This window comes from Bombina bombina, chromosome 4 (assembly GCF_027579735.1).
Source record: "Bombina bombina isolate aBomBom1 chromosome 4, aBomBom1.pri, whole genome shotgun sequence".
NCBI lineage: Eukaryota > Metazoa > Chordata > Amphibia > Anura > Bombinatoridae > Bombina > Bombina bombina.
In genome coordinates this window covers 333,995,459-334,020,644 of record NC_069502.1, presented here as the reverse complement: position 1 = coordinate 334,020,644, position 25,186 = coordinate 333,995,459, and the positions used below count along the sequence as shown (strand labels likewise).

General features: G+C 36.2%; 1 protein-coding gene across 1 annotated transcript in view; it reads right to left on the bottom strand.

Annotated features, from left to right (window-relative positions):
- Positions 1-25,186, bottom strand: part of KCNAB1 (potassium voltage-gated channel subfamily A regulatory beta subunit 1) — a 427,823-nt gene that overhangs the window by 298,496 nt on the left and 104,141 nt on the right. Inside the window, exon 2 of the mRNA XM_053710077.1 lies at positions 188-231. Within this exon, the coding sequence (XP_053566052.1) occupies positions 188-231 (44 nt within the window). The remainder of the gene's footprint in view (positions 1-187; positions 232-25,186) is intronic.

The following is a 25,186-nucleotide window of genomic DNA, read 5'->3' as shown; positions in this document are numbered from 1 at the left end:
AATAAAAATTCTGGTGTAGACTGTCCCTTTAAATAAAACTGTCTATTCAATATAACTGAAGAATAAAACAGAAGTAGAAATTATTTGAAGAAATAAAAAAAACAATTCTGAAATTACATTAAAATGATCTGTCTTTTAGCCAATAAATATTAGAGCTCATAATCCTCTCACAATTCTGTATACTTACCAAGTCCTAAGCATGATACTCTCAGGCCAGATTTACCAAGATTCCTAAAAACAAATAAAAAAAATGTAATTATATCGAACTTATAAGTGCAAATAGGAGGGACAGAAAAATACATATACAAATCAATTTATCCAAATAGTTTGAGACCAGAAACAGCTTGGATTTTGGAATAGTTTTTATTTTAGTATAGTTGTATATTTGCATCTAAAAAATGGGACAGCTTAGAGACGGGATTGAATCGAGTATATACAGCAATATCTTATGTCATTTAGGTAATATTTACTTGTCATTATTATTATTATTATCGGTTATTTGTATAGCGCCAACAAATTACTTGTCATAATACATCTTATACAGTACATGACACCTAAAGGTAGTTTTATATCATTTTTAATACTTTTGTATACATAGTACCATCAGAAAGATAGTACAGTACTGTAATCAGAAAGGTAAAAGTTGTTTTAAATAGATTATCATTTGCATTTTAGAACACAGAAGTCGATCAAAAGATGCAGACAGAGAAGATTTACTTACAGGGAAAATTATATTTTTAAATAATTTAATAATTGCTATTTTTTAATATTAATGAAAAGTCTGGATTTTGGAATTCATAATTTGGGGATTTAAAGTTTAAATTTATTGATTATTATGTTGGATTTTTTTTATGCGAGTTAGATAGACAAACTAGTGATTACTCGTACAGTGGTTTAAATATATTGGGTGAATCTTGCCATTTCTTAGTATATAAATGATATAAAATCAGGTAATTCCTATATGGTATGATAAAAGAAGAGATTAATCTGTATTTAATCTGCACTTATCTATCTTGAATATAAAGCATTGTTTCCGATCGTAGCAACACCTTTATCCTAAGAATATTTTATTGGGTGTAAATCTTCTTCAAGCTTTGTAAATTCGAATACTGAGTCCTAGTTTCCATTGAGGTGGTAAAGCTTGGAAACTGGTTTTAACATGAAAAATCACCATAGACTTTAATGGAGATAAATGTTTTTACCATAAGTTTCCAAACTTTATCACCTCAGTGGAAACTAGGGGGGATATTTATCAAAGGTCTGGCGGACCTGATCCATCAGTGCTGATCAGGTCAGCCAGACCTCGCTGAATGCAGAGAGCAATACGATCTCCGTATTCAGCATTGCACCTGAACACCGCCCCCTGCAGATTCGCGGCCAATCAGCCGCCAGCAGGGAGGTGTCAATCAACCCATTCGTACTCGATCGGGTTGATTTTCGGCGATGTGTGCCCGCCTGCTCAGAGCAGGCGGACAGGTTATGGAGCAGCGGCCTTTAGACCGCTGCTTCATAACTGCTGTTTCTGGCGAGCCTGCAGGCTCGCTAGAAACACGGGCCCTCAAGCTCCATCCGGAGCTTGCTAAATGGGCCCCTAGGCCTGAGTTGGATATTTGCTCATTCCAAATTAGGATCAAAGTAAGGGAAAACATGCAACTTTAAAGGGACAGTAGACACCAATTTTCACATAACTGCATGTAATAGACACTACTATAAAGAATAATATGCACAGATACTGATATAAAAACTTTCTTAGAAGCTCCCAGTTTAGATCTGTTGAACAGGATAGCTGAAACACCAACAGAAAGTGGCTGTATAGCAAAAAAGAAAAGACACCCCCCTCCCCCTTCCTCTGTATATGAAAATACTCTTTACACAAACAGGAGCAATCTGGAGTAGGTAGACCACAGTATACTTCTAAAACTTTGGGGCTTGGTTAGGAGTCTGAAAATCAGCGCAATGTTATTTAAAAATAAGCAAAACTATGCAGTTTAAAAAAAAAAAAAAAAGCTGTATGGACTATATAAATGGATCATCTACAAAACATTTATGCAAAGAAAAATCTAGTGTATAATGTCTCTTTAAGAATCAAAATTAAGGGGCCGATTTAACAACCCCCGAATATGGCCGTCTTGCCCTGTTTCTGCGCGAGCCTTCAGGCTCGCCGGAAACAGCAGTTATGAAGCAGCGGTCTTAAGACCGCTGCTCCGTAACTGTATCCGCTGCCTCTGAGCGGTGTACAGCAATCAACTTTATCCTACACGATTGGGTTGATTGACACCCCCTGCTAGCGGCCTATTGGCTGCGAATCTGCAGGGGGCGGCATTGCACAAGCAGTTTACCAGAACTGCTTGTGCAATGCTGAATGCAGACAGCGTATGCTGTCCGCATTCAGCGATGTCTGGCGGACATGATAGGCTGCAGCGTATCATGTTCGCCAGGCAATAATAAATTGCCCCCCAAGGGTAAAATGCTATCACTCTTTCTCTACTTTTCTTACTATGTAAAAAAATAAAATAAAGAGAAAAACTAATATATGTTTATGAAAAATTAACAAACATTAACAAAAAATGTTCACCAAAGCCACAATGTAAGTTTTAGTCAAATGCATAAAAGTCAGAATCATTTATATCTTTACTTGGACATGATACATTATATAAATGTAATCTTTTTACTGAGCTTACAAAAAAAATATTGTTTTTATGCTGCTGTGACTGCAAATCCCTGATACTCTTATGCTTAAATATTTTTAAAAACTGACTAAAAACTTCTCTCTCTCTAGTTAACTGAATACATAATAGAATATTATTTTTGGCTATAGGTAAAGTAATAACGCTTCTAACCTCTGGATGAGGTATTACAAATATTTAAATATCTTAAGGCATAATTAAATAAATATACATAAAAGTATGTATGTAATTAATGTGTCTGATAAATAATGGCAAAAATACATATAAATACATATAAAGGAATACAAAACCCTAATAACGTTTTTTTAATTATAATTTAAAATGTTCTGAGCATTTTTGGATATGCAGGTACAACATGCTTGGTACTATAAAGGTTTCGATTTTGGAATATTTGTATATTTGCAAATGGGACAGCTTGGAGAGGAGACGAAGTGTAAATAACAATATCTTATTACGACAATATTTATTACATAATATAGCTTATACATGCAACCTTAAGGTAGTTGTATATATAATTTTTAATACATTTGAATACACAGTATTATCATAACTATAGTACAGTACTGTAATCCAAAAGTTATTTTTTTTTTTAAATAAATATAGACTGTCATTTGCATTTTAGAACACAGAAACCAAACCAAAGATGCAGACATAGAAGAATGTGTCTTATTGGAGGGGCAACATGGTATTTTTAAATAATTTGATTTAAAAAAAAAAAATCTGGATTTTTGAATTTCAAATTTGGGGATTTCTACCTATATACTTTTAATATATATCAACAAATAATGTTTTTACATTATTGTGTACCTTAACCTTAGATTCCCTCTATTTTTGTTTACTTTCTTATTTTTCCTTTAAAAAATTAACAATATAGGGACAGATTACAAGTTGAGCTGAGGGCTAATTTTGCTAGAAGTAAACTTTTTTAGCTTGTCGGGTTGCACTGGGTTTATGAGTTGAAAATAAAAAGTTATCTCTCTCACACTAACCAAACGCGTGCAAGCAGCTTACTTCTAGCACAATTAGACTGTCGCACAAATGATAACCTATTCCCCCCATAGAAGTCATTGGGGGAAAAAAAGTAGATAAAACCCTAACACCCCACTCTTGTGCAGAAACGATCACATATTTTCATATGCCCAAGCTTGATCGCATTTTCCAAAATGCGCAAGCCCGATTGCATATTCAAATATGAGGAAACCAACATTGAAAATATAAATATTGTAGTCTGCAGAGACTTAGATATAAGGTAATCACAGAGATCTCATATCTTTGAGCCCCTATAACGTTTTTGTGCAATATTTTGTTTAATATTTTTTATTAGTGTTATTAGGAGTGTAACTGTACTTTGAAATGTATTTTTGATGTGTTTTGTGACACTTTTTATTTTCGCAAAACAGTTAACCACAGCTCTGAGGATACGGCAATCCTTCTAGAGTAAATCGCTGTTGTGCTTAATTGATCGCATTTACTTTCAACTCGTAATATGAGTGCAATTTAACATGCGCGCCAACGATCACTTGCGCAAAAAATGTTAGCGTCTCACTTGTAATCTGCCCATAATGGGGATGCTCTAATGCACAAATACATGCACTATTGTTATTATTTTCTATTCATTTAACAGAAAAACTTTAAAACATCATATAGAAATTTTCAATTTTTTTATTTTTTTTTGCAAACTAATTCTTCCTACATTTTGCTTTTTCTGTGCCGATCTGTAACGGTCTCTGATTAACATTTATTTATTTTTTAAAATGATAAGAACAGAATGATTTATTTCACATAAATATCGGCATATGGTTGTGTAGCACGGAGCATAAATCTATTTGCCTGTAACACAAGAGAAAGAAATATATATAGGTTTTAAGAGGCTGAATATAGCTGTTCAGCTAAGCATTTTTGCAGTCAAATGTAAATTTCCGCATCGGCACATTAAAACCTGGATAAGAAGATTAAGTAAATTGGAGATACTGAGGCTTTATTTCCTAGTAAGATCTGTGATGTCAGATCTAAGTCATTGATGTATTTATATAGGATCTAAAGAGCACAGAGACTGTAAGACATCATATTGCCCTTTCTGATTCCCTTTAGTTAATACAGAACCTTCACTATTACTGACAGAATTATAAAAGGGATGTTGCTAGGAAATACACATATTCCAGAGGCAGCCTCCTGGGATGGACTCCAGACTTTTCATCATATGTAAGATGGCATCACATTGAATTTAGATTAAGTGCATGTTGCCCTTTGGGTTTGACAAGTCTTTTATGTTTAGAGCTATGAGTTTCAGAAATGAAGATGCTGAGAGGAAGGTGATCAGCTTGTTTCTTTTAGGTCACTTGCCCTAAGCAGCATATGTTAAGCACGCTTTTTTAGTGATGCTTCAGATGCTAGAATAGTTTTTAGGTTAATAGCGGCTGTATGAGCATTTGCAGTAACATTAAAGAAAGAAACCAATGTAAAACGTGGAACAAAAAAGCTACACAGTTGTAAAGAATTTTTTTTTATCAATATTGTCCTCTGATTGTAGTCAAACTTTCTCTTCCTCTTTGTTCACACACCTTCACCATAACAACTCCTGCCATGGGTAGTTCTAGACCTTAAAGGGATACTAAAACCAAATAGCTAAAGGGATAGTCTAGTCAAAATTAAACTTTCATGATTCAGACAGAGCAGGCAATTTTAAGCAACTTCTAATGTACTCCTATATCAATTTGTTGTTGTTCTTATGGTATCTTTATTTGAAAAGCAGGAATAATAGCTTATTAGCCGACCCATTTTAGGTTCAGCACCTGGGTAGCGCTTGCTGATTGGTGACTAAATGTAGCCACCAATCAGCAAACGTTATCCAGGGTGCTGAACCAAAAATGGTCCGGTTCCTAAGCTTTCATTCCTGTTTTTTCAAATAAAGATACCAAGAGAATGAAGAAAAATTAATAAGAGGAATAAATTAGAAAGTTGCTTAAAATTGCATGCTCTATCCGAATCATAAAAGAAAAAAAAAATTGGTTTAGTATCCCTTTAAAGGGACAGTAAAATCCATTTTATGAATCATAAAATTAAACTTTTATGATTCAGATACAGTATGCAATTTTGAACAACTTTCCAATTTACTTTTATTATAACATTTGCTTTGTTCTTTTGATATTCTTTGTTGAAGGCTAAACCTAGATAGACAGATATGCTGATTTCTAAGCCCTTGAAGGCCGCCTTTTATCTCAGTGCATTTTATAAGCTTTTCCCAGTTAGACAGTGCTAGTTCATGTGTGCCATATATATAACATTGTGCTCAGTCCTGTGGAGTTATGCATGAGTCAGTACTAATTAGCTTAAATGCAAGTTTGTAAAGAGCACTGAGATAAGGGGGCAGCCTGCAGAGACTTACATACAAGGTAATCACAGAGGTAAAAAATGTATTAATATAACAGTGTTGGTTATGCAAAACTAGGGAATGGGTAATAAAGGGATTGCCTATCTTTTTAAACAATACAAATTAGACTGTCCCTTTAAATATTGTGCTAATTAAGATATACATCATAGTAAGGGTGTGAAACACCATGTGGTTAACATTATTACTTTTTCTGGTTTGCTTAAATTCTGAATTTTCACACTTTTGTCCATGGTAGAGCCCAGGAAAAGTAACAACAGTAACCGCCTTGCAGATTAAGGTTGCTACAATTTGGTAGTTACTGGAACCCCTTAGAACTGCAATTACCTTTTTAATTAATCTTTTCTATGAGCTAAGTACATGAAGAAAAGGCAGTACCACCCACCTCATGTAGTTTTATATATATAGCAACCACTTTTGCCATGACTCAAAGCGAAGGCCGCCATTGTAACAATGATTTCTAAATTTTTAAATAGGACAAATTTGATGTCACCAAATTTGACACTACATTTATTTGGCATAGCAAGGAATGATGTTGTACTGCAGCAACAACATAGTATGATGAAAACAATTACTGACTCCATCTAAGTTCTCTCCACCCAAGACAAACAGGATTACTTTACAGACCATCCTACTTTAGAAGTCATTTGCACATCATCAGGCTTGTAAAGTCATCATCTAAGGTAAATTAATCTGGGTGATAACTTCAGAATGATTAGTAGATTACCTTACTGATTACTTCACAAGCATGAACAGCCAGTGAATGCCTCTAGAGTCATCTCATTTAAATATTTCAGGCATACTTCAGGATGGCTTCTGATGACTAGTCTGGAATCGTCAATTACTTCAGAATGACTCCAGGAAGTTCCTCCTTTTTGATTAGTGCTCTCTGAATCCTGTGGAAAAACAGCAGATCTGTTTGTACATGTCTTCCAGACATCCCATAAAAGTGAAGTCTGGAAATTTGTGTACTCCATATATCACCAGTGCCTTTAAAGTGAGGTCTGGATATCTGAGTATGTGTGCATCACACGTCGTGGCTCCAGGCAAGTCAGCATGCATGGTATGTGAGTATCTCCAATGTTCAGGCTGTGCTAACCTGGAGTGTGTATGAAGTGGTGGATCAGCCCGCCTAAGAAATCCTAAAAGGCACAAAGATGTACACACTACCAGTGTGCATAAAACCCAAAACATTATTTTATTGGTACAAATAAAAATAAAAAATATGAAAAGACAGCATGTCTAGGCAGCCAAGAGTGCAACTGTCTAATGCGTTTCACGCCCTCTAGTGGCACTTATTCATAGACTGCGGATGCATGCAGCATGATCATTTAAAAGAGCTGTTGATTAAAAACCATTTGGACCTAGGCACAGCTAATGCACACCATATAACACTTGAATGTAAATATTAAAAAAATGTGGTTGTATATTTACTTATATAATTAAAGGGTCATGATACCCAGATGTTGAAACACTTGAAAGTGATGCAGCATAGCTGTAAAAAACTGACTAGAAAATATAACCTGAACATCTCTATATAAAAAAAAGAAAGATATTTTACCTCAAAATGTCCTAAGTATTCACATTCAAAGGACTTTAAGCAGCAAATTAGTATGTCTGTCCCGGGACAGGCAAGGGAGTGAGTCTCACACACACTCATATTATTCCCCTATTCAATTTAAAGAAGTTTACTATGAAATCTCATGAGAGTTAAAGTGAAAGTCAATCCTAGTGTTGTACAAACAGTTAAAAAAAGATTTTGCTAAGAGGTGACGTTTTCACCTCTTAGCCAATAGCCGTGCGGTAAATCCGGCTCCCATGGGCGCCAAGCCAGATTTACCGCACGGCTATTGGCTAAGAGGTGAAAACGTCACCTCTCAGCAAAAAAATGTTTTAGCTGTGGGCTGCTGTAGCAGCTAAGAACTGTGATCGGTTGAAACAAATGAAGGAGCTTTCTACATTACGTATCTAATCTATCTGAATGAAAGCCCCCTTTATTTGTTTCAATAGTCAATCCTAGCATTTGTACAAAGCTAGGATTGACTTTCACTTTAAGTCAAATCTAATGAGATCACAGTAAAATAGTTTATGACCTCAGCACTGTTGATGCTTATTGGCTGCAGTTCATTTCTTCATTTTTTTTTACCTGCAGCAGGACAGCAGCTGAAGTATAACTTTTTACACAGGACTTACTCTGATGAGCTGAGGAGATTGTGAGGTAAAATATCTTCCTTTTTTACATAGAGATGTTCAGGTGATATTTTCCTGTCAGCTTTTTACAGTTATACTGCATCAGTTTCAAGTGATTTAGCATATGAGTATTATGTCCCTTTAAATACCTGAATACTAAAATATTATAATATTCAAATCTTCAAAGGAAACATGAATGCAGAGGGACCGATATCAGAAAAAAACACAACATGGTAAATTAGTATAATTTAACCAATACATGTGCTCACAACATAAATTAACACAATAAATTAATCCAATAAATGAATCATTTTATATTTAGGGCATATGTATATGGAATATATAATTAATGTTTATATAGGATCAATGTAAAACCTAATACCTAGTAATCAATAAATAAATTTACATCACATTCACTTTTCAAGCCCTGTGGTGAGCTTGTTTGCTTGTTTAGGATATGTATACTGTACATTCATATACATTTATATTTACACTTTGCTGCCCATCACTGCACAATTTACCCCCTTCTCTGTGCTAGGTTTTCAGCCGTGTTTGACGTCATGAGAATGAGTTTCCCATTGGAGCCCATGGAAGCACGCTCTCATGAGCGCAAAGCTTCCATGCAATGCGAAGCCAAAGTTGCGTTCGCATTGCACCAAACTTGTAATACCAGAGCACATTTTTGTGTGCTGGTATTACTGAGTGGAGCGCAATCTGCTCATAATCTGGCCCTTTGTGTGCAATACTGGTGCCTTGAGAAAGGCTGCAATCATCAGCTGAAACGCGTTGCAGAAAATCCTGTGAGCAGGGATACCACGACTGTGTCTTTTCTGACACCACAGCCTTGCAGTAGAGCTTGATCACGTGACCGCAAAACAGAAACTGCAAGATCACATAGATTTTTCGGATCGAAGCTCCAGGACCGGCAAAAACCCCCCAAAAAGGAGACACACTGAACCACAAGAGCAGAGGGCTGGCATCTTACCCAAGGCCCCTACGGACATGCAATAAGGTTAGAATGCTTCTTGTAAGTGCAACACATCAGACATACTGAAGGAAATAGGACTACGATATGTGTCTTATAAACCTCTACAGATGAACTGTCTATAAAAACTATGGGGCCGATTTATCATGGCCCAAATGGGGCCAAATACCCCTGTTTCTTTATGAGCCCTTAGGCTTGCCAGAAACAGGAGTTAAGAAGCAGCGGTCTTATAACCTCTGCTACTTAACTCGTCCACCTCCTCTGAGGCTGTGGACATCAATCCACCCAATCGCATGCGATGCGGTTGATTGACACCCCCTACTAGCAGCCAATTGGGCGAAAATCTGCAGAGGGTGGCATTGCACAAGCAGTTCACCAGAACTGCGTGTGCAATGTTAAATGCCGACAGCGTATGCTACAGCATATCATGTCGGCCAGACATTGATAAATCGGCCCCTATATACGGACCTACCTCAACTTTACTTTACTTTATTTCATTTTATATTATATTTATTTTTAGGTTGGCCAACCATTTTATCCATGCACATTCGTACAGTATGTTTTTAGTTATACTTATGCTATTTTATGACACATGTTTATATAAATAAATTTGCACTTTTCTGATAAAAAAAGCATGAGGATTTTTTATGAATTAATATAGCATTGTCATGTTTATTAAATGTTGGTATATATCTACAAATTGGAACATATTGGGGTGTATAGACATTAAAAGGATTTCCTCTCACATATTGTCATTTATTGTTTTTAACAACAACATAAATGCACAGTACCCATACGTCCTTTCTTTCAGTGCATTCACAGTGTATTCACACATTTACAGATACACTCTACCATTTGGTATTGACTGTAAGCACTCTCTTTACCTCCCTACCTTTTTGCCCAAATTACTTTTAGAAAATATGAGGTGCTCCATTTGGTTTAGAGAGCCTATACCGGTCAGCGCAGGATAGATATATACCGTTGTCTGAATACTGTTGCCTTCCTAGAAGCCTGAACGTCCCAGCAACTTCACCATTAACCTTTAGGCTCTGGGCACTTGCACTATTTATATACCTAGTTATGAAGGTCAAAGCCTTTATAGGGCCATAAAAATTAATTTTAAAATGTCATGATTCAGATAAAGATAGTAGTTTTAAGAGACTAAGGGGGAGATTTATCAAGCAGCCGAAGCTGCTTGCTATTCCCAATGTTTCCGGCTCGCTGGAAAAATTAATTAAGAAGCAGCGGTCGTAAGACCGCTGCTCCTTAACTCATCCACCACCTTTTAGGTGGCGGACTGCAATCATCCCAATCAGATACAATCAGGATGATTGACACCTCCTGCTAGCAGCCGATTGGTCGCGAATGTGCAGAGGGCGGCATTACACAAGCATTTCACCAGAAATGCTTGTGCAATGTTAAATGCCAACAGTGTATGCTGTCGGCATTTTGCGATGTTGGGCAGACATGATTCGTTACAAGCTCTATTTGAATGAAGAACATATCAAGTTACAAGCTCTATCTGAATGATGAACATATCAACTTCAAACTATATAGATACTACTTTATTTACAATAAATATATTGTCAATTAAACTAAAATTGTATAATTAGAAAGCCAACCCATTAAACAACAGCAATCATATACCTGAAGTCTGTTTTTAGCCAGAAGTTTATCAAGGCCATTTTTAAATGTATCTAAAGGTATTTACATTCACTACCTCCTTAGGCAAGGAGTTCCACAAATTCATTGCTCTGATTGTGGAAGAATATTAATGTTGCTGGAGATTAAACCTCCTTTCCTCTAGCCTTTATGTATGAACTCTTGTCGCAAACAAATGCCTTGGAATAGCATAATTTTAATGGCCCTCATTGTTTGCTTGTTATCTATAAGTACGCCTAAATCCTTTTCCTCCTCTGTTTTGCAAAGTCTAGTTCCATTAAAATAATAGGTAGCCTGCATATTTTTACTTCCAAAATGTAGAATCTTTCATTTACAAGTATTAAATCTCATTAGCTATTTACCAGCCCACTCTTCCAACTTTTGTAAATCCCCTTGCAAATCAATTACATCTTGCACTGACCTAATCTCTTTACACAACTTGTTATCATCTGCAAAAATAGAGCTCTTGCTAATTAATCCTTCTTCCAAGTCATTAATAAAAATATTAGAAAGAGCAGGGCCCAGTACTGATCCATGTGGGACCACACTAATTACTCTTGTCCAATTAATTTGGACTTTCATATTCCCTTAATGGCTTTCTACTGTTCCCATTTTTTGTTTGTCTTACTCCAGCTTTCCATACGAACCGCCAACACAGCTAGTCCAAAGACGGGGTCACGCTGTATCTGAGACGGCTCTACTGGAGATTATTTTCCAACTGTTAATCCAGTTTGATTGAAAGGTGAACCGGGAGTCACTAGGAAACAGTAAGACCTTACGGCACTTGCCTGTTTTAAGAATTCATTTGATGTGCTTGTTAATCTGGTACGCTTAATACCTTATTTTAATGTTTTATCCTTGATATTAAAAGTTTTTCACTTGAGTCTAGTTGCGCTTCTCCCTTTATATTTTTCAGTTTTGTTTGTCTATACTCGGGGGGCTTTTGCTGATACACCCCCAGGAGATCAGCACACACTTTGGTGTGGACACAAGTGTGGTCTATTACACACCATCATATACACTTGTCTGTGAGGTCTCACAATACTATGACTTTTTGATACATCGGATTAAATGTAAGAGTGTGGACATTGGTTCTCATTTTGATTAACCATATTGCTTACTATACCCCTTTTTTGTAATTGTTGTCACTGCGATATTTTATCATCATTTATTTTATCTAATTGTATCGTCACTGTTTACATTATATTTTTTGTATATATATATATATATATATATATATATATATATATATATATATATATATATATATATATATATATATTTATATCTCTACTACTAATCCTAACCTTATAAGCTCTGATTTTCTTTACTTTGTTTGTTAAAGTTAGGGGTTCCCTACTGGTTGTTCAATATTTTCACTCAATAGGTCAATACCTCTATTTCTATTAGACCTATTGTTGATATCACCAAATGCATTAAATACAGATGCATTAAATACAGAATAATCCAGACCCTCAGGGTGCTGCTGACTCATATATCCACAAATACATTGATAGCCATGTGCGCTGTTCAGCATAGAACTATTACCAGTGTATCATGCAGCTGGAATCCAGGTGCCACACAACTTTAACAAAGATGGCTGCTGTGCATGCACAGTGCTGTTATTTCACTGTTGGCAGCCATCTTTGTTAAGGTCGCGCGGCATCATTTGCTATGCTGAACAGGCTACATGGCTATCAGAAGATTCATGGATATGTATTGTACAATTTAGTTTGTCCACTGCTTTATATGCTGGCAATATGTTCTGGTATTTATAATAGGCAGAGACGGGTGCCCCTCTATGGAGGGAGCCTACTCTGCCTTATTATAAATCCACCCCGGTGTGCAATATGTAGGAATGCCAGGGTTCTGCATTCATTTAAATTACATGAAAAGCAGGATAAATACATAATTGTATGTCAAACGTTTTTTTTTATTATACATCTTTAAAATGTTTTTTTTTTTATTTAATGTCCCTTTAATTAAAAAAGAGGCAAACCAATCTCTCTGGAAATAGTAAAACAAGCAGACATTTCAGAGGAATTTTACAACAAAACAAGCAAAATAACTAATGAATGTTTATGAAAATGTTCTTTTATATTCTTTAATTAAAAATTTTATAGGAAGATTACATTTTTTATTTAACATTCCTTTAATTTTACATAGTTTTTTTTATTATTCCTTGCAGAACTTTACTTTGGAACATTGTGGAGTTTAAAGCTCTGTCGAGTTTTAAGCAGTTTTTGAATAATTTGTAGCTTTCAGAGTAAAATATGAACCAACAGACTTTATGTAAAGTACCTCTTGCAGCTGACTCTCTTATTGTAGCAATGTCAGACAGAACAACAATAATTCTGATTGACTGGCTGTTTTAGAATACACATATATGTACATAAATAAACTGCCTACTTTATTTTATACTGAACCCATCTCTGGTCCCCTCTAAAAATAGGTTTTGGACATTTTAGTTAGCAGGCACAGGTGGAAGCTAAAATAATCCCAGAGCAATTTTTTTTTCTTTGTAAAATAAATTTTTATTGAGCGTTATTGTCACCGCTCACTTTCCTACAGCGTTGGTATTACAGGTTTTTACAAACCCGGCGATAAAAGGATAGAAGTGAGCGTAGAGCAAAATTGAGCTCCATACCGCACTCCAATAACAGTGCTGCTTAAGTCAGCAGTGAGCTGGTTGTACGTGCTTGTGCACCATTTCCCCATAGACACCAATGGGGAGAGCCAGCTAAAAAAAAGCCTAACACCTGCAAAAAAGCAGCGTAAAGCTCCATAACGCAGCCCCATTGATTCCTATGGGGAAACTACATTTATGTTTACACCTCACACCCTAGCATGAACTCCGAGTCTAAACACCCCTAATCTGCCACCCCCAACATCGCCGACACCTACATTATACTTATTAACCCCTAATCTGCCCCTCTGGACATTGCCACCACTAAAATAAACATATTAACCCCTAAACTGCCGCACTCCCGCATCACAAACACTAGTTAAATATTTTTAACCCCTAATCTGCCACCCCTAACATCGCCACCACCTACCTACATTTATTAAACCCTAATCTGCCGACCCCAACGTCACCGCCACTATACTAAATTTATTAACCCCTAAACCTAACCCTAACACCCACTAACTTAAATATAATTAAAATAAATCTAAATAAAACTTACTATTAATAACTAAATAATTCCTATTTAAAACTAAATACTTACCTGTAAAATAAACCCTAAGCTAGCTACAATATAACTAATAGTTACATTGTATCTAGCTTAGGGTTTATTTTTAATTTACAGGAAAGTTTATATTTATTTTAACTAGGTAGATTAGTTACTAAATAGTTATTAACTATTTAATAACTACCGACCTAAAATAAATACAAATTGACCTGTAAAATAACACCTAACCTGCCTTACACTACCACCTAACCTTACACTACAATTAAATAAATTCCCTAAATGAGATACAATGAACTAAATTCAATACAATTAGCTAAATTACAAAAAAAAAAAACCCACTAAATTACAGGGGAAAAAAATTACAAGATCTTTAAACTAATTACACCTAATCTAATAGCCCACCCAAAATAAAAAAAAACCTATTAAAAAAATTATTAACTCCTAATCTGCCGCTCCAGACATCGCCGCAACTATAATAAGCATATTAACCCCTAAACCGCTGCACTCCCGCCTCGCAAACACTAGTTAAATAATATTAACCCCTAATCTGCTGCCCCTAACATTGCCGCCACCTACATTATATTTATTAACCCCTAATCTGCCACCCCAACGTCGCCGCCACTATATTAAATGTATTAACCCCTAAACCTAAGTCTAACCCCAAAACCCCCTAATTGAAATATAATTTAAATAAATCTAAATAAAATTACTATTATTAACTACATTATTCCTATTTAAAGCTAAATACTTACCTATAAAATAAACCCTAAGCTAGCTACAATATAACTAATAGTTACATTGTATCTAGCTTAGGGTTTATTTTTATTTTACAGGCAAGTTTGTATTTATTTTAACTAGGTAGAATAGTTACTAAATAGTTATTAACTATTTACTAACTACCTAGCTAAAATAAATACAAATTTACCTGTAAAATAAAACCCAACCTAAGTTACACTAACACTTAACACTACACTACAATTAAATAAATTACATAAATTAAATGCAGCTAAATAAATTAAATTAGCTAAATCATAAAAAGAAACAAACACTAAATTACAGAAAATAAAAAATAAATTACAAATCTTTAAACTAATTACACTTAATCTAATAGCCCTATCAAAATAAAAAAGCCCCCCCAAAATAAAAAAAAATCCTAGGCTAAACTAAACTACCAATAGCCCTTAAAAGGGACTTTTGCGGGGCATTGCCTCAAAGAAATCAAGCTCTTTTACCTGTCAAAAAAAATACAAACAACCACCCCAAAAGTAAAACCCACCAACCACACAACCAACCCCCCAAATAAAGCCTAACTAAAAAAACCTAAGCTCCCCATTGCCCTGAATAGGGCATTTGGATGGGCATTGCCCTTAAAAGGGCATTTAGCTCTATTGCAGTCCAAACCCCTAATCAAAAAATAAAACCCACCCAATACACCCTTAAAAAAACCCTAACACTAATCCCCGAAGATCCATTTACAGTTTTGAAGACCGGAAATCCACCCTCAAAGAAGCCGGGAGAAGTCTTCATCCAAGCGGCAAGAAGTCCTCAACCAATCAGAATTGAGGTTGAAAAAAATCCTATTGGCTGATTGGATCAGCCAACAGAATGCAAGCTCATTCCTATTGGCTGATTGGATCAGCCAGTAGGATTGAAGTTCAATCCTATTGGCTGATTGCATCAGTCAATAGGATTTTTTCAACCTTAATTCCGATTGGCTGATAGAATTCTATCAGCCAATCGGAATCTAAGGGACGCCATCTTGGATGAAGTCATTTAAAGGAACCTTTATTGTAGAAGAAGCCGTTGATTGAAGAGGATACTCTGCGCCGGATGTCTTGAAGATGGAGCCGTTCCGCATCAGAAGGATGAAGATAGAAGATGCCGTCTGGGTGAAGACTTCTGCCCGTTTGGAGGACCACTTCTGCCGGCTTGGATGAAGACTTCTCCCGGCTTCGTTGAGGACTTCTTGCCGCTTGGATGAAGACTTCTCCCGGCTTCGTTGAGGATGGATGTCCAGTCTTCAAAACTGTAAGTGGATCTTCAGGGGTTAGTGTTAGGATTTTTTAAGGGTGTATTGGGTGGGTTTTATTTTTAGATTAGGGGTTTGGGCTGCAATAGAGCAAAATGCCCTTTTAAGGGCAATGCCCATCCAAATGCCCTTTTCAGGGCAATGAGGAGCTTAGGTTTTTTTAGTTAGGCTTTTATTTGGGGGGCTGGTTGTGTGGGTGGTGGGTTTTACTGTTGGGGTGGTTGTTTGTATTTTTTTGACAGCTAAAAAAAACTGATTTCTTTGGGGCAATGCCCCACAAAAGGCCCATTTAAGGGCTATTGATAGTTTAGTTTAGTCTAGGGTTTTTTTTTTGGGTGAGCTTTTTTTATTTTGATAGGGCTATTAGATTAGGTGTAATTAGTTTAAAGATCTTGTATTTTCTTTTTAATTTTCTGTAATTTAGTGTTTTTTTTTGTGGTAATTTAGCTAATTGTATTGAATTTAGTTAATTGTATTTAATTTAGGGAATTTATTTAATTGAAGGGTTAGGTTAGATGTTAGTGTAAGGCAGGTTAGGTTTTATTTTACAGGTAAATTTGTATTTATTTTAGGTCGGTAGTTATTAACTAGTTAATAACTATTTAGTAACTAATCTACCTAGTTAAAATAAATACAAACTTGCCTGTAAAATAAAAATAAACCCTAAGCTAGATACAATGTAACTACTAGTTATATTGTAGATAGCTTAGGGTTTATTTTACAGGTAAGTATTTAGTTTTAAATAGGAATTATTTAGTTATTAATAGTAAGTTTTATTTAGATTTATTTTATTTATATTTAAGTTAGGGGGTGTTAGGGTTAGACTTAGGTTTAGGGGTTAATAAATTTAGTATAGTGGCGGCGACGTTGGGGTCGGCAGATTAGGGGTTAATAAATGAAGGTAGGTGGCGGCAATGTTAGGGGTGGGAGATTAGGGGTTAATAATATTTAACTAGTGTTTGTTATGCGGGAGTGCAGCGGTTTAGGGGTTAATATGTTTATTATAGTGGCGGCGATGTCCGGAGCAGCAGATTAGGGGTTAATATTTTTATTATAGTGTTTGCAATGCGGGAGGACCTCGGTTTAGGGGTTAATAGGTAGATTATGGGTGTTAGTGTACTTTTTAGCACTTTAGTTATGAGTTTTATGCTACGGCGTTGTAGTTTAAAACTCATAACAACTGACTTTAGAATGCATTACGAATCTTGACGGTATAAGGTGTACCGCTCACTTTTTGGCCTCCCAGGACAAGCTTGTAATACCGGCGCAATGGAAGTCCCATTGAAAATAGACTATACGCAAATTGTGTAAATTGATTTGCGGTAAGGCCAAAAAAGTGTGCGGTGCCCCTAAATCTGCAAGACTCGTAATACCAGCGGTAGTAAAAAAACAGCGTTATGAGCCTTAATGCTGCTTTTTTACTCATAACGCAAGACTCGTAATCTAGCCGATAGTTAGCAGCCTCCAAAAGTCTGAGTAGCTAGTGAGCAAGAAATTCCACTAGACGTGGCAAGTGAATATATCAACCTGTGTATGCAAAGCATGAAGCAAAAATTCTGTGTAACACTAAATGTCTGAAACATGAGTAAAAAAGGTTAGACCAACATAAATGAAACCTCAGTTTTCTTTCAATACATAGCTGTTTTGATCTACAAAATGAACATACAATTCAAAATAGAAGAGTCAGCAGATAAAAGCTGCTTTAAATAGGGGAAATGATTAGCATCTGATGTTGAATAGTAAGAGGGTAGAGGGCTAATGAGTTAACATTTATAATCTGGCATAAATCCTAAGGATGAGCATATAAAGCATAAGGGTGAACTAAGTTTATAGGAGAGGAAGCTGTAAGGGTTCTCGTATCAGTGGATCAAGCCTATCTAATCAATGAGATGTGGTAATTTCAAGACTATCCGGGGATGGAGGAATCAGATAGGATTATAAGGTCTGGAAGCACAGAATTGGGTACTCTAGCATAAAGATAAATGCATAGAGATAAAGGCATAGGGGAATAATATTTGGGGTACCTATAACCAGGTGGGATATAAAGCCTTTGTTAGCTATGGAATGGGTAGTACTATGACGAAGGATTATTTTAGTATGCAATATACTTGCACTTGTAAGGGTTGTAGTATAGGATATAAGGCCAGCAAGAAATAAAAGAAATGTCTACATTAAGCATAGCTTATAAAGAAGAGCATGAGTAAATCACTCTTTTATATCTGTGTATATTTATATGGTCAGCTATGGGGGCCAGAAAATATATCCAAGAGCATTAATAGAAACACATTTACAGTATAACAATAAAATGGAACACCTCAAGCCCATAAGAACACATCAATAGTAGAACTAGGCTGTATACTTGTTATGTACAAATAACAGGAGCCTATGGCTAACAGGAAGCTAAATGCGCTTCCTTGAATTTCTCATGGAATCTATCCATTCAGCCTACTTTTAGCTACATACAATATATGCTATAAACAGATCTCTGACTGCAAATAAATCAGGGTAACATGATATGAGCCACAGTGTTGTCCTGTGAGCTATTAAAATGCTAGGATATTGCATTATTTAGGGACTTGAAGAGTCAGAGTAACTATGTTGTTATAAGGGACCCAATCCTTTAGTATACTAAATGGTTTACCTATGTATGAGTTTATAATTTTATTATGCATGATGCCCAAGCTAGAAATATGTCTAGACCATTAACTAACTTTGAAAGTTTATGCACTAGGACCTTGCCAATTAGCCATACCCCCTTTTGTAATATATAAGATATTAGTATGTACTCCTCCAGGATATACTCAACCTTATTTGGAAAGTTGGGAAAGGGATCTAGGAGTTCTTATATTACCACAAACAGGATCTATGATTTTCCATGCTCCATTTAAGTATTCTATTTCTTCATCATTGCTAGAAATGAATCAAAATATATTGCATAGATGGTACCTCACACCATAAAGATTACGTAACCTTTTTTATAATAAAAAGAATACACGCTGGCGATGTGGTCATGTTGACTGTGACATGGCCCATATGTGATGGTGGTGTTTGTCTATTCAAGATTTCTGAAGAAAAGTTATCACATAGGTAGAAAACATATTTGAGACACAGTATGTCTTAGACCTGTTGATTTGTATTATTGAGATTTCCCGATCTGTTCTTATGGATATTTTTTTTCTTTTTTTTCTTGTTTTTATTATGTAATTATTGCTTGTTTTTTTCTAAATATATGTATTGTACTTATATTAGCCATGATTCAGGTTTTCAGTTTATTTCCCTTTGCAGACTGTAAGTTTCATATCTTGGAAATGCAGTTTTTAGGATAAAATTGATTTCTTACCTGGGGTTTAGTCTTTTTTCAATTGACTGTCATTTTAAATTCACGGGCAGAATTTGGCTAGTTAGGGCGCAAAATGCTAACATATATTGCATCATTTTTGGCATGAGAATTTTTGGCGCGAAGTTACGTTCATTGATGCAAATTCGTCATTTCCGGCATCTTAGTCGACGCCGACTCCTTTCACAAGGATGCATCTTCAGTGACGCTAGTGTGTCATTTCCGGATGTTGTTAGCACCAAAATATTTTTTTCTGTTTGTGTTGTGCATCATACCTGGTGCCAAATATTTCATTATTTTAAACCCCATTCCTATACGCCTCTTGCCTTTTTTTCTCTATCAGAGGGCTATGCTGTTTGCATTTTTTTCCCATTCCTGAAACTGCCAAATAAGGAAATTGATAATTTTGCTTTATATGTTGTCTTTTTCTCTTACATTTGCAAGATGTCTCAATCTGATCCTGTTTCAGAAATCACTGATGGAATCCTGCTGCCTGATAACAGTTCTACCAAAGCTAAGTGCATTTGTTGTAAACTTGTGGAGATTATTTCTCCAGCTGTGGTTTGTAATAGTTGTCATGATAAGCTTTTACATGCAGAGAATGTATCTATCAGTAATAGTGCTTTGCCTGTTGTTGTTCCTTCAACATCTAATGCACAATATATACCTGTGAATTTAAAAGATTTTATTGCTGATTCTATTCAGAAGGCTCTGTCTGCCATCCCGCCTTCTAATAAACGTAAAAAAAGGTCTTTTAAAACTTCTCATAAAATTGATGAAATTTCAAATGACCGACAACATACTGAATTATCCTTCTCTGATAAGGATCTATCTGATTCAGAAGATCCTTCCTCAGATATTGACACTGAAATAGAGTACATCCATTCTTTGTTAAAATAAGTGTTGATTACATTGGATATTGAGGAAACTAGACCTCTTGATATTAAAACTAGTAAACATTTAAATTCTGTTTATAAACCTCCTGTGGTTACTCCAGAAGTTTTTCCAGTTCCTGATGATATTTCTGTTATGATTTCTAAGGAATGGATTAGGCCTGGTACATCTTTTATTCCTTCTTCAAGGTTTAAAAAATTGTATCCCTTGCCAGCAGTTACGTTGGAGTTTTGGGAAAAGATCCCCAAAGCCGATGGGGCTGTCTCTATTCTTGCTAAACGTACTACTATTCCTATGGAAGATAGTACTTCTTTTAAAGTTCCTTTAGATAGGAAACTTGAATCTTATCTAAGGAAAGCCTATTTATATTCTGGTCATCTTCTCAGGCCTGCAATTTCTTTGGCTGATGTTGCAGCTGCATCAACTTTTTGGTTGGAACATCTAGTGCAACAAGAATTGGATTCTGATTTGTCTAGCATTGTTCACTTGCTTCAACATGCTAATCTTATTATTTGTGATGCCATTTTTTATATTATCAAAATTGATGTTAAATCTATGTCTTTAGCTATTTTAGCTAGAAGAGCTTTATGGCTTAAATCTTGGAATGCTGACATGACTTCTAAGTCTAGATTGCTATCTCTTTCTTTCCAAGGTAATAAGTTATTTGGCCTCATTCCAGCTCAGCTGGTGGGGGGCTGATTAAGATTTTTCAAGGATGTTTGGACAAATTCTGTCCGAAATCAATGGATTATGAGTATTATCTCTCAGGGGTACCGAATAGGATTCAGAGTAAGACCTCCTGTGAGAAGATGTTTTCCCTCATGCATACCAGCAAATCCATTAAAGGCTCAGGCTTTACTGAAGTGTGTTTCAGACCTGGAGCTTTCAGGGGTAATCATGCCGGTTCCATTTCAGGAACAGGGTCTGGGGTTTTATTCAAATCTATTCATTGTTCCCAAGAAAGAAAATTCATTCAGAACAGTTCTGGATCTAAAAATTTTGAATCGTTATGTAAAAGTACCAACTTTCAAGATGGTGACTATACGGACTATTCTGCCTTTTGTTCAGCAAGGGCATTATATGTCCACAATAGACTTACAGGATGCATATCTTCATATTCCGATTCATCCAGATCATTATCAGTTTCTGAGATTCTCTTTTCTAGACAAGCATTACCAATTTGTCGCTCTTCCATTTGGCCTAGCGACAGCTCCAAGAATCTTTTCAAAGGTTCTCGGTGCCCTACTCTCTGTAATCAGAGAGTAGGGTATTGCGGTGTTTCCTTATTTGGACGATATCTTGGTACTAGCTCAGTCTTTACATTCTGCAGAATCTCACACAAATCAACTGGTGTTGTTTTTTCGAAAACATGGTTGGAGGATCAATTTACCAAAAAGTTCTTTGATTCCTCAGACAAGGGTCACCTTTTTAGGTTTCCATATAGATTCAGTGTCCATGACTCTGTCTCTAACAGACAAGAGACGTTTAAAATTGGTTTCAGCCTGTCTGAACCTTCAGTATCAGTAATTCCCTTCAGTAGCTATGTGCATGGAAGTTTTAGGTCTCATGACTGCAGCATCGGATGCAATCCCCTTTGCTAGTTTTCCTATTAGACCTCTCCAGCTTTGTATGCTGAACCAATGGTGCAGGGATTATACAAGGATATCACAATTAATATCCTTAAATCCCTATGTTTGACTATCTCTGACTTGGTGGTTAGATCACAATTGTAAAGTTCTGTTTATAAACCTCCTGTGGTTACTCCAGAAGTTTTTCCAGTTCCTGATGATATTTCTGTTATGATTTCTAAGGAATGGAATAGGCCTGGTACATCTTTTATTCCTTCTTCAAGGTTTAAAAAATTGTATCCCTTGCCAGCAGTTACATTGGAGTTTTGGGAAAAGATCCCCAAAGCTGATGGGGCTATCCCTACTCTTGCTAAACGTACTACTATTCCTATGGAAGATAGTACTTCTTTTAAAGATCCTTTATATAGGAAACTTGAATCTTATCTAAGGAAAGCCTATTTATATTCTGGTCATCTTCTCAGGCCTGAAATTTCTTTGGCTGATGTTGCAGCTGCATCAACTTTTTGGTTGGAACATCTAGCGCAACAAGAATTGGATTCTGATTTGTCTAGCATTGTTCACTTGCTTCAACATGCTAATCTTATTATTTGTGATGCCATTTTTCATATTATCAAAATTGATGTTAAATCTATGTCTTTAGCTATTTTAGCTAGAAGAGCTTTATGGCTTAAATCTTGGAATGCTGACATGACTTCTAAGTCTAGATTGCTATCTCTTTCTTTCCAAGGTAATAAGTTATTTGGTTCTCAGTTGGATACGATTATTTCAACTGTCACTGGGGGGAAGGGAGTTTTTTTGTCTCAGGATAAAAGACCTAAGGGTAAATCTAAAGCTTCTAATTGCTTTTGTTCCTTTCGACAAATTAAGGAACAGAACCTAATCCTTCCCCCAACGAATATGTTTCCAATTGGAAACCATCTTCAGTTTGGAATAAATCCAAGCCTTTTAAGAAACCAAAGCCAGCCCCCAAGTCCGCATGAAGGTGCGGCCCTCATTCCAGCTCAGCTGGTAGGGGGCAGATTAAGATTTTTCAAGGATGTTTGGACAAATTCTGTCCGAAATCAATGGATTCTGAGTATTGTCTCTCAGGGTTACCGAATAGGATTCAGAGTAAGACCTCCTGTGAGAAGATGTTTTCCCTCATGCATACCAGCAAATCCAGTAAAGGCTCAGGCTTTACTGAAGTGTGTTTCAGACCTGGAGCTTTCAGGGGTAATCATGCCGGTTCCATTTCAGGAACAGGGTCTGGGGTTTTATTCAAATCTATTCATTGTCCCCAAGAAAGAAAATTCATTCAGACCAGTTCTGGATCCAAAAAATTTGAATCGTTATGTAAAAGTACCAACTTTCAAGATGGTGACTATACGGACTATACTGCCTTTTGTTCAGCAAGGGCATTATATGTCCACAATAGACTTACAGGATGCATATCTTCATATTCTGATTCATCCAGATCATTACTAGGAACAAAAAGAAAGACAAACTGGCACTACACTGTAATGATAGATGAGATAGGAATTATAAAATTCCGGTGCTACCCCTCAAATCTATATAAGGAACAAAGGGACAGGAAAGTGAGGGGTTACTGTAGCACTCACTCTCACTCTAATTGGAGATATAAAATAAAAACATTCATACTTTATTATTATTAAGTAAAACCAGGATAAACATCCCTAGTGGTTAAATTAAGCTACCCACAACCACCTATTAAACTAAAATAAAAGCAAAGTTGGCCCTCCTAACACTCCTCTGTTTCCTGGCCGATAACTGGAAGCGTCGGCATCAGGTGGCTGGAGTGATAGGATGAGCCGGTAGAGAACGTGCTGTACAAACGCGTTTCGGCTATTAAAAAGCCTTTGTCAATGTTTCACATTCCAAGTCTAAAAATAGCTTAATTTAACCACTAGGGATGTTTATCCTGGTTTTACTTAATAATAATAAAGTATGAATGTTTTTATTTTATATCTCCAATTAGAGTGAGAGTGAGTGCTACAGTAACCCCTCACTTTCCTGTCCCTTTGTTCCTCATCCAGATCATTATCAGTTTCTGAGATTCTCTTTTCTAGACAAGCATTACCAATTTGTCGCTCTTCCATTTGGCCTAGCGACAGCTCCAAGAATCTTTTCAAAGGTTCTCGGTGCCCTACTCTCTGTAATCAGAGAGTGGGGTATTGCGGTGTTTCCTTATTTGGACGATATCTTGGTACTAGCTCAGTCTTTACATTCTGCAGAATCTCACACAAATCAACTGGTGTTGTTTTTTCGAAAACATGGTTGGAGGATCAATTTACCAAAAAGTTCTTTGATTCCTCAGACAATGGTCACTTTTTTAGGTTTCCAGATAGATTCAGTGTCCATGACTCTGTCTCTAACAGACAAGAGACGTTTAAAATTGGTTTCAGCCTGTCTGAACCTTCAGTCTCAGTAATTCCCTTCAGTAGCTATGTGCATGGAAGTTTTAGGTCTCATGACTGCAGCATCGGACGCAATCCCCTTTGCTCGTTTTCCTATTAGACCTCTCCAGCTTTGTATGCTGAACCAATGGTGCAGGGATTATACAAGGATATCACAATTAATATCCTTAAATCCCAATGTTTGACTATCTCTGACTTGGTGGTTAGATCACCATTGTAAAGTTCAAGGGGCCTCTTTTGTTAGTCTAACCTGGACTGTGATCACAACAGATGTGCGTCTTTCAGGTTGGGGAGTTGTTTGGGGATCTCTGACAGCACAAGGAGTTTGGAAATCTCAAGAGGCGAGATTAATAATCAATATTTTGGAACTCCGTGCAATTTTCAGGGCTCTTTAGATTTGGCCTCTGTTGAAGAGAGAACCGTTCGTTTTTTTTCAGACAGACAATATCACAACTGTGGCTTATGTCAATCATCAGGGTGGGACTCAGAGTCCCCAAGCTATGAAAGAAGTATCTCGGATACTTGCTTGGGTGGAATCCAGCTCCTGTCTAATTTCTGCGGTTCATATCCCAGGTCTTAATTTGATTTTGAAGGCTTTACAGGCTCCTCCATTTGAGCCTATGCATTCTTTGGACATTAAATTACTTTCTTGGAAAGTGTTGTTCCTTTTGGCCATCTCTTCTGGTAGAAGAGTTTCTGAATTATCTGCTGTTTCTTGTGAATCTCCTTTTTCTGATTTTTCATCAGGATAAGGCGGTTTTGCCTAAGGTTGTGAATTCTAACAACATTAATAGAGAAATTGTTGTCCCTTACTTGTGTC